Source organism: Gekko japonicus, unplaced genomic scaffold (assembly GCF_001447785.1).
Source record: "Gekko japonicus isolate JY-2015 unplaced genomic scaffold, Gekko_japonicus_V1.1 scaffold865, whole genome shotgun sequence".
Taxonomy (NCBI): domain Eukaryota; kingdom Metazoa; phylum Chordata; class Lepidosauria; order Squamata; family Gekkonidae; genus Gekko; species Gekko japonicus.
In genome coordinates, this window is record NW_015167078.1 from 1 (window position 1) to 11,023 (window position 11,023).

The window sequence follows — 11,023 nt, forward strand, 5'->3', positions numbered from 1 at the left end:
AGATCTGATGAGATCGCGCTGGCCTGGGCAGTAAGACCAACTGTTACTCATGCTCATGGCATGGCTTGCCCATGGCAAAGATAGACTGCGGGAGCCTAGACCTGACCCAGCTCTTTATCTGCTGGACTATGCTGGTGGCCTCTCAGGAATGATGGAAAAGCTCAGAGTTTACCTTTACCTTACAGACATGACCTTCATTCACGAGGGAAATCGCACGTTGGTGGAGAACCTTGTCAATTTCGAGAAGCTGGTAAGTGGTGAGGGATGGTGAGGGAAAGGAAGGAGGGCAGCCCTGCCTTGCCATACTTTTGGCAAGAACAACCCATGTCCATTTGAGATACAATTCCCCCCCACACTCACACACTTATACCTGTTGGAGGAACTAATGCGTCAAGCCGTCTAGGGGTTGAGAGGTTTTGGATAAACCTGTGGAACTCTTTTATTTTTAACTGGAGAAAAAGAGATAAACATAGAAATGACAAGGCAAGGAAATTCCATGGTGGTAGTGGAACGTTCTGCCAAGTCACAGCTGATTAAGGGTGACCCCATGGGGTTTTTAAGGCAAGAGACATTCAGAGGTGGTTTGTTGCGATTGCCGGCCTTTGCATAATGAAGAAGAGAAGAAGAAGAGATTGGATTTATACCCCGCCCTTCAGTACCCAAAGGAGTCTCAGAGCGGCTTACAATCTCCCCACAACAAACACCCTGTGAGGCAGGTGGGGCTGAGAGAGTTCTTTTGAGGACTGCTGTTTCCAGAATAGCTGTGAGAGAACTGTGACTGACCGAAGGCCACGCCAGCAGCTGCATATGGGGGAGTGGGGAATCAAACCCGGTTCTCCCAGATTAGAGTCAGTGCTCCCATCTAAGTACTAAGCAGGACCGACTCTGCTTAGTTTCCAAGATCTGATGAGATCGGGCTAGCCCAGGCCAGGGCACAGAAATTCCATAGAAGTATCTAAATGCATAAATGCATAATGGGATCGATGCAGAGAACATCAAGCGGAGCAAAATCTGTGGCGGAGCAAAACCTCCTGCTTCCAACCTCCCACTGTAGCCCACTGAAATTCTGCCTCTGGGAGTCAAGGGACCCTCTCACAGAGCCTGGGATCCAAAGTGCTGGCCTGCCGTGGGAAAGGGGAATGGGAAAAATCACCCCTCCGCCTCCACTGATAAAAAATACCCTGCAGAGAGTGGTAAATAGCTGCAACCCCCATAGGATCATATCAAGCCAACATATACCATAAAAACTGTTTTAATCACAATATCATTTCAAAAAATGTGTAGCGGCCGCCAGGTAATGTAAAATGCATCATCATGTCTTTTCCTTCTGCTAAGAAGCCCACGCTCTGGAAGCTTGCTGATCTCCGCTATTTTCCACATTTTCACTAGCAACCGTTCTTAATAGGTGATGACTAAGATTGTTGCCAGCTATTAATGGCTTAGTTAATAAGTTAATGGCTGTTAATAAGAGGAGCTGTGGTGGCTCAAGTGGTTAAGACGCTGAACTGCAGGCTGTGGAAGGTCAGTAGTTCAGCAGTTCGAGACCCGAGTGCTGCATGACGGAGTGAGCTCCCGTCTCTAGTTCCAGCTCCTGCCAACCTAGCAGTTCGAAAGCAAGAAATTGCAAGTAGATAAATAGGTACCACTTTGGTGGGAAGGTAACAGCGTTCCGTGCGCCTTGGTGTTTAGTCATGCCGGCCACATGACCACGGAAACGTCTTCGGACAGCGCTGGCTCTTCGGCTTTGAAACGGAGATGAGCACCGCAACCCTAGAGTCGGACTCGAATGGCTTTCAAGCAAGGGATCCTTTACCTTTACTAGCTGTTAATAAGCTGTTGACTAATGTAGCTGTTGACTAATAAGCTGTTGACTAATATAATACCTTGAGGTAATAGTCCTTATATTTTAAAAAAACAACCCTAAGCAATATAACTAATGGATCTATAGGAAGTATAATATGCACCAATTTTATTTTTTTATTTTATTTATTTTACCAAAAAAAGTGGTATTTGGGGGCAACTCCGCTATGTAGGTGAAGAGCATCTGCAATGTGGAAAGTTTATGAGATGTGCCATGGACTCCATAAAGCAGTTTATAATGATTTTCTGTTTAATTCATGCAAAATATTAAGCTGCACGTCCCCAGCAATTGGAACTCTCAGGATTCCACCCCCACCCCCCCACTTGAGCTTGACTCCATTACCAAAACCGTATTCAGAGAGCCAACAGCTGTTCCTAGATCTTAGGCAGCAACTTGTTTTTTTATCACAATTTAGGTAAATGCAAGTTCGCAGTAAAAGCACTTTCTTGTAATGTAACAGTTAAGCTGGAGACATTGGAAGCAACGGAATGTGTTAGTTTCTAATTCACCCAGTGGGGCTTTCTGAATGGGAAGACCCTGTTGGCCTTTTGGGGTACAAATATTGGGAGAATCATGAGAAGGGGGCCTTTTCGGTGGCAGCCCCACCATTATGGAACAACCTCCCCGGAGAGGTGCGCCTGGCCATCTCACTCACTCCCGATCTTCAGGAGACAGTTGAAGACAGTTTAATTTGGGACAGCCTTTGACTAACTTTTTAAAAAAAAAATCATTGGCAGTCCTAATTGGATATTTTAAATTGCGGTGTTCTGTGTGTTTTTATTGTTGCTGTTTTATTTCTATTTTTAATTGTGTTTTTTAAAAAAAAAAAAAAAATCATGGCCGTTTTATTTATAACTGTAAGTTGCCTCAAGTTCCACGAGGCGGAAAGGCAGCTAAATAAATAAATGAGTAAATCGGAAACCGTAAATGTAACTCGGTGTCTTCTCCGCAACAGCGCATGATGGCCAAGGCTGTTCGTCTCGTGCATCGCTGCCGGAGCCACCCCCACCGTGAGTGAAGGAAAGCTGGAGGGGAAGAGGCATTGGTAGAAATAGAATAATAGCGACACATGTCAGTCAAAGGTAGTGGCCCCAGCAAGACCTTCAGGTAGAATGGCCTTCCTCTTCCATAAGGACCCCGTATGCCCTTCTGCTTCTCTTGCATGCATTGACTCATGTTCAAAATGCCTGGCCTGTGTGGACGCAGGAGTTAGAGTGTTGGACTAAGACCAGGGAGACCCGAGTTCAAATTACCTCCACACCCATCAAGCTCAATGGCTGACCCCTGGTCCGGTTGTCCCCTTGCAGCCTGTTGTGAGGATAAAATGGAGGAGGCAAGGACCAAACGTGCTTTCCTGAACTCCTTGGAGGAGAAGTGGGTTGAAAGCATGATAGACAGGCTCACTTAATTGTTAAGTCTTGAGCCGTTTGTTAGAAATATATATTAAGTTGGGCTCATTGTGATGCCGTTTACTTTAAGGTTTTCAGGGGGTAAGGAAGGAGAGAGAGATGAGAAGAATAAAGAAACACGCCGTATTTCTAGTGTGAATGGTCAGAGGAGGCTATGTCTAAGAGGAATGGAAAGCTCATAGATAGTGCAGAGAAACACGGAAAGAATTACTGTGTAGGTAACAGAAATTGGGGGGTTTGGAGGTGTGGGTTAGCAACAGTGCTCCCTCTAAACTGTGGAGTCTGTGAGCAGAAATCCTACTTTGCGAGCTCCTGGCATTGAAGTTGTGAGCGAGCGATTTGGCTGCTGCATCAGTGAGTTTACTCTGGAGCCATTCCTTCCTGGGCAAAGACAAAGATGTGTGAGTCAGAAGCTAAAAAACTGTGAGCTGGCTCACACTCACTCAGCTTAGAGGGAACACTGGTTAGGAAACGCCTCACTCCTTAACGACGAGCCTCTGCATTTTTCTTCCCACTGTCATAGTTCCCCTGTCCCCCTTGCGGAGTCGTCCTCAGCACCTCCTGGAAGAAGCTCGGGCCATGCGCGCCTCTACTTGTAAGCACACAGAAGACCTCCTACTCAATCAAACGTGCTGGAGAACAGGATGCCGCTTCCTAACACCAAGTCAAATCCTGAGGCAGCCTAGAGGGGTGTGGAGGGAAAGAACAGGCCATGTGATATACTGTTGCCCAATGAGATCGATTGCCGATCGTTTCAGCACTGATGCGAAAGCCTTTATTTTGTTAGTTCACCATTAGCTTAGGCCAGTACCTAAGGTATAGTCTAGATGATAACAGCCATTGTCAGAAGATTTCTATTTTCCTGTTTTCATGTTTAAGAGAATTACCATGGGTATTTACCATGTTCGGTTAGTGCCTCAGGCCTCCTTCTCAAGAATTCTGTGGTAACAGTTGGGGACCCACAATTCTTGCAGGGGGAATCCCTTCCCCCTCTTAGCTTTAATTACACCCCTGTCACTGCCATCAGGAGGTGCGGTGGCTCAAGTGGTTAAGACGCTGAACTGCAGGCTGTGGAAGGTCGGCAGTTCAGCAGTTCGAGACCCGTGTTGCCGCATGACGGAGTGAGCTCCCGTCTCTAGCTCCAGCTCCTGCCAACCTAGCAGTTCGAAAGCAAGAAATTGCAAGTAGATAAATAGGTACCACTTCGGTGGGAAGGTAACAGCGTTCCGTGTGCCTTGGTGTTGAGTCATGCCGGCCACATGGCCACGGAAACGTCTTCGGACAGCGCTGGCTCTTCGGCTTTGAAACGGAGATGAGCACCGCAACCCTAGAGTCGAATTCGACTGGCTTTCGAGCAAGGGAACCTTTACCTTTTTTACACTGCCATCAGCCTATCATGGCTACTGCTTTAAATTAAATGAAAGCTGATCCCCCTCTAAGTATCATGGCCACCGAGCTTGCTGTGCTCCTGTCGCCCCCACTCCCCAGCTTTGGTGCTGGCAAGTCCAGTGTGGCCCCCGGCCTTCACTGCTGGCCCCGCGATGGCTCTCAGAACCTTTCCACACACGCAGCTGCCAGTGGCAAGTCCAGTGTGGCTTCTGCCTCCGCAACATCAATGCCGGGGTGCCCAGCACAGCTCCTGGTCTCTGACACTGGGCCCACTGTGGCTCCTGAACCCCTTGTACCTTCATAGCTGCCACCAGTGAGCCTGGCATGTCTCCTGCCCCCCAAGCCCCTACCAACATCAATGCTGCCAAGCCCAGGGCGGCTCCCAGCCTCCACCACCAAGCCTGTTGCAGGTCCCGGACCACCTCCACCACCTTTGCAGCTGCTGCCACCAAGCCTGGCATGGCTCCCAGCCTCTCCCGCTAGGCCTGCTGTGGCTTCTAACCCCCACATCACCGCCGAGACTCTGTGGACAGAGGCAGATGTGTTGTCCGCACATACACAGGCAACACTTTTGTTTTGGAGGGATTAAACCCCCCCAAGGTAGTTTGTTTATATTTTCAGATTTTTCTGCAAACCTGGAAGATCCCCTAAGTTTGAAGAAAAATCTCCATTCTGTCAACATGTGCCCAGTCTGCAGATTTAAATAGCTGCAGATTGGCCCACACTTGAGTATTTAGGGTTGCCAGGTTTGAAGTCTGTGTCGGTGGGGGGGGGGGACTTTCTGGGAGTGGGGTGGAGCAATGAGACATGCTAACATCACACGGAAGTGATATTATCACATCAGGGACGTTGCGTGATAACACTTTTAATTTGTGGCCAAACTCTATGGTAAAACCGAGATCAGACCATACAGTTTTGCCCCAAAACCAGAGCGTTGCCAGACAACAGCCCCAATGCAATGACATCACTTCTGGGTGACGTCACCATGTTGGGCACATCGCATGGTGATGTTGCTGTTTGGGGGCAGGGCTTCTCCTGCCGGCCACTTGGCCAGTAGTGGGCAACCCCCCCCCCCAAATTGGAGGATCCCCTGCTGGGACCTGGGGAATGGCAACCCTATGAGTATTAGATACGTAGATTTCATGTGACAGTTTTGGCTCATGGCATTCTGAACATTTACATTATTCTCCTGGGGAATGACACTTTCAGTGGTTGCTGGCTATGGAGTGGTGAGTCCAAATGTTAGAAAGTAGCGAGACCATCTAGCCATCTGTGGTTGCCCTTCAAAGTACTGACTACCACAACTTCCTTTTGAAAGCTCATCTGATCACTCACTTGGAATGGAGTAAGCTTTATTGTGTATTCCAGGCCTAATATAACTTTACAAGAATATGAGACCGATGTGTAGATTAGTTGGTTTCCCACTAGCTGCTAACCACAACATCTCTATGGAAGAATCGGGTTCAGAGGTGATATACTATACAGGACAGTGAATGACACATCCATCTTTCATTTTTGTGGAATTTATTGTGGGATTTAAAGATGTCTCCCGTGACATCAGGCTCTTTCCATTTCAGGCTCAGAGCAGTCCCTCAGCACCCGGAGCCCTGCTGCTACCTGGGCCTACATCCAGCACTTGCGGGTGATAGACAACCAGAAGAAACTTCTACAGCTCTCACGAGACCTCGAATCCTGATGTTGCAAGAGCCCCAGACTAGGACACGAGATGGACATATCGCCTGACCTAGGGCAAGAACCAAGAGAGGGAAGGACACCTTCTCATGGGGGTTAACCCCACTTTCAAGACTAGGCCATGGGCGACTCTGAGCAGGCGGGAAGAGATTTCCCCATTCTCTCTCTGGCACCTATGAACTCAATCCTGGAGCCAGGACAGTTGGTATGTGCTGCAGCCAGGGCAGGAGGAAGGATACGCCTGCTTCAGTGATTCTTTTTGTGAACTACATCGTTTCTGGGTTGTAAAGGACTGCTTCGTGGGACTCATTTGGCTGCCTTATGGTGAGAGGAGCGGATGCTCCCATTGTCACTGATCAGTGTTCAAGAGAAATGTGGATTTCTAAAAACTGTGTAACCAGTCTGGCTTTCTTATGTCTCGGAATGCTGCTTCTTGGGATGGTCCTTTCCACACTTGGATCGCATCCCTGGTTTTATCAGAGTTCAACTCGCAACACAATCCCTTGCTTTTATCCCTGGTTATAACAGCATCCGTTTATCCCGGGACAAGTGTGGGGTGAAACCGGGGTGACCTCAGTGTAATGTGGAAACAAAAAATACCCCGAGATAATTACAGGGGTGAGGTCGAGTGTAGGGTAGAATGTAAGTTCAGGGATAGGGTTGAACCAGGATTATAAGGTCTAGTGCGGAATCACCCAATGACACCTCTGTCTCTCATCTCTGCTCTTGGCAAAGCTGGATTATTGTCTAAACTAAATAAGCTACAGTTCAGGGCCTTGGATTACAGGGGACCTCTTAATATAAAACAGGACTAAGTTTCAGTGAACTTAAGAAGAGCCCTGCTGAATCAGACCAATAGCCCCATCTAGTCCAGCACCCAGTCACCCAGTGGCCAACCAGTTCCTCTGAAGGTCCAACAACAGGGCAGAGAGGCCGAGGCCTTCCCCTCATGTTGCCTCTTGGCTCTGGGATTCTGAATGTGGAGGTTCCCCTCAGTCACCATGGCTGGTAGCCACTGATAGACCCGTTGACGCTCATTGCTGCAGGCTGCGGCTGTCGGCTATGCGTCCGTCAGGCTCCAGCCGCGCCACGCCTCGTAATTGCATCGTCTCGACTCCGCCTCCTTTCTTCCGACCGGTCGCTGCTTTCATAGTCCACCAGACGACGCCATGTTCTTCCAAGCCGCTTCCTCTCGCCTCTCGCTGCCAAATAAGCTACAGTTCAGGGCCTTGGATTACAGGGGACCTCTTAATATAAAACAGGACTAAGTTTCAGTGAACTTAAGAAGAGCCCAGCTGAATCAGACCAATAGCCCCATCTAGTCCAGCACCCAGTCACCCAGTGGCCAACCAGTTCCTCTGAAGGTCCAACAACAGGGCAGAGAGGCCGAGGCCTTCCCCTCATGTTGCCTCTTGGCTCTGGGATTCTGAATGTGGAGGTTCCCCTCAGTCACCATGGCTGGTAGCCACTGATAGACTTATCCCCCATGAATCTATCTAATCCTCTTTTAAAGCTATTTATTCCGGTGGCTATCACGACATCCCCTGGCAGTGAGTAGGGTTGCCAGATGAGGCCGATCAGCCAGTGGGGGACTTACCAGGATGTTCCGGGAGAGGGGAGGGAAGAAGCATGATTGAACTCTGAAGTGAGTTCCGGGTGAGCTGCCACCGCAGGTAATGGGACAGTGTTCCTTTTAAATGCCTTCCCTCCCTTGGAAATAATGGTAGATGGGGGCACCTTCTTTTGCGGCTCATAGAATTGGACCGCCTGGTCCAATCTTTTTGAAACTTGGGGGGGGGGGGTTTGAGGAGAGGCACCAGCAGCTATGCTGAGAATTTGGTGCCTCTGCCTTAAAAAAAAAAAAAACACTCCCCCAGAGCCCCAGATACCCATGGATCAATTCTCCATTATACCCTATGGGGATTGGTCTCCATAGGGTATAATGGAGCGCCCAGTGGCCATTACCCCCCTTCTGCTTTCTGGTAACCCTGAAGCGAGGAGGAGGGGTCCAAAATGGGGATCCCCCACCCCCAACTGGGGATTGGCAACCCTAGCAGTGAATTCTACCTTTTAATCACTCCCTGTGTCAAGCAGTATTTCCTTTTGTCTGTCCAGTGGTGGGATAATATATATTTGGGGTGTGATTTTATGGGCCCCTCTCTATGTAGTTTCCAGCATCAGCTGGTATTAATCTGGCTGTGACTCCTGCTACCAAATGTTATTATACCTCAGACAGAGAAAGAAGCCCCGGCTGTAGTATAAATTCGGAAGCAGACCTGGGCCACAATTATACTAAGTCAGTCTCGTTCTCAGTTTCAGTGCTGTTTTAGTATACACGTGTATAGAAATGTGGCAGAAATCCATTCTCTCCGAGGGAACTGAATGACCCAAGCAAATAGCTATTCACTGGCACTGGTAATAGATGAAGTGGTATCCTGTAACTGTACTGATTTTCATAAACGGTAGCAGGGTCAGAGAGACCCACCCGGCCCTCCTTTCCACCTTGCAGAAGGTGCCAGAGCTTACCAGTCATGCGTCAGCTGCCATTGCCAGAAGCAGTATGCACACACCCAGAGGTGTGTGCTTGGTTTGTGTGTTGCTTCTGACATCTCTACAGGTAGGTGAGCGACCGTGATGTGGTCTGAATACCACTGTGGCAGATCCTCTTCTTGCCCGTGCCTCCCTCCAGTTATGGGGAGAGGAAAATAGAAAGTGGCAAGCTCTGATTTGCAGTAGCTGATGACTTAAGCTACACCCGGGGGGGGGGCACAGACTAAGGCTGCCAGGCCCCTTGGCAGCAACTCCTGTTTTATGCCACCACTCCTGGCAGCGGGAGAATAATTTGAAACAACAGAATTGTTGCATGCACCATGTCATTTTCAGGGGGAACCCAGAAGTTGCGTCAGGTTGTTCTAGGAATTGCTGGGACTCTGTGGTAAAAAGTCCCTTCTGGGTTTTCCCGGTAGTGTTTTCATGGTGCAAACACTGTGGCTTGTGCCCCTCCCCCGTCACTGCCACACAAAGCTCCCACCGGTTGCTGGGCAATGCCCAACAGCCCTAACACAAGCATCTACGGGCTCAGCTGAGACATTTTAATTTACTTACTTCATTTATAACTCCACCTTTCTCCCTAATGGGCACCTAACACAGCTTACATTGTTCTCCTCTTCTGCACTGATCCTTACAACAGCCCTGTAAGGTAGGTAAGTAAGCATGTGACTGGCTCAAGGACACCCAGCAGGCTTCTGTGGCAGGAGTGGGGATTCACATCCGGGTCTCTGAAATCCTAGCCCAAGGCTCTAACTGCTGCACAGCACATAACTCTCGTGAACATGAAACCATGGTTCATTTTAACTATTTTTAGTTCATAAAACCAGGATTTGGTTCACGGAGAGCTAATAAATTCAAACGCTGGTTGTGTTAAGCACCCCCCCCCCTTTCATTTTCAGTTGGGTTGTGGGAGGTAGCAGAAAAGTGGTATGAACTGCTTAGTACCTCTTGCCTAGTATTACTAGACTCCAGGTTCTTCTGTACAGGTGAGTAACTGATGTCAGAGAGAACAGCAAGCATTTCCATGTCTCAGTGTCCTCATCAGACTTTTCCCTGCAGGTAACTGTTTTGTTACAGTGACCCCTCCTGAGCGACTACTGATTAGCTGCATTGGTTGGGTTTTTTTTGTTTCACAACTATTGTCTCTCAGAAGCTGAAAAATGGCATCCTTATGAGGCTGTAGCTACACAATACACAACTGTGGGGACACAACTGGATTTGCAGTTGGATGTGTGTGTAAGTGTGTCATCAAGTCACAGCCAACTAATTGGTGACCCCTGTAGGGTTTTTTGTTTTTGAGTTTTCCAAAACTTTATTAAGAAAAATGTTTCAGTACATAACAGAGAAGAGAAAGTAGCAAAATACATCAACAGTACTGTTAACTGCAAACCTTCACAAACTTATTGTTCATAAACTGAAGTGTTTTAAATTCTTATCATAATACTGCTGTTCTTGATCTAGAGAGTTTAATAGGAGCGCTCAGACTAAAGTTGTCAATCTTAAACATGTAACCGAGCGAAATAATTGGGGTTGGTTGGCGAGAGGTCATTTCCCATAAAATATGTGAGAGCTGGAAAACAATGCCGTACAAGTTTCGAGTGGGTGCTAGATGAGCTATTAGGGTGCCTTTCGTAAGTGTCAGCAATTTTGTCCATCACGAAATTGCCCTTGTAGGGTTTTCAAGGCAAGAGACGTTCAGAGGTGGTCGGCCATTGCCTGCCTCTGCGAAGCGAAGCTGGACTTCTTGGGTGGTCTCATAAGAACATAAGAGACGCCAATGTTGGATCAGGCCAAAGGCCCATCCAGTCCAACACGCTGTCACACAGTGGCCAAAAATACCAGGTGCCATCAGGAGGTCCACCAGTGGGGCCAGGACACTGTTGGTCTCCCTTCCAAACACCGACCAGGCTTGACCCCACTTAGCTTCTGAGATCTGATGAGATCGGGCTAGCCTGGGCCATCCAGGTCAGGGCACTCAGATATACATTTTTTATTTTTACATTTTTATTTATATTTTACAAAGTATATTATACATACACAAGTGGGGGACCCGCGATACTCGCGGGAGAGGAGGACCTCCGCACCTATGAGGAAGAGGAGGAAGCAGCAGGAGGAGGTAAGT

The 11,023-nt window shown here is 48.3% G+C and overlaps 1 protein-coding gene across 1 annotated transcript; it reads left to right on the forward strand.

Annotated features, from left to right (window-relative positions):
• The first annotated feature begins 177 nt into the window (after window positions 1-177).
• On the forward strand, window positions 178-6,662 carry LOC107111770 (rap guanine nucleotide exchange factor 3-like). The gene is made up of 4 exons (XM_015412799.1): window positions 178-250; window positions 2,817-2,871; window positions 3,794-3,865; window positions 6,237-6,662. The coding sequence occupies exons 1-4, from the start codon at window positions 188-190 to the stop codon at window positions 6,353-6,355; spliced, it is 309 nt and encodes a 102-aa protein (XP_015268285.1). The 5' UTR covers window positions 178-187; the 3' UTR covers window positions 6,356-6,662.
• The last annotated feature ends 4,361 nt before the right edge of the window (window positions 6,663-11,023 follow it).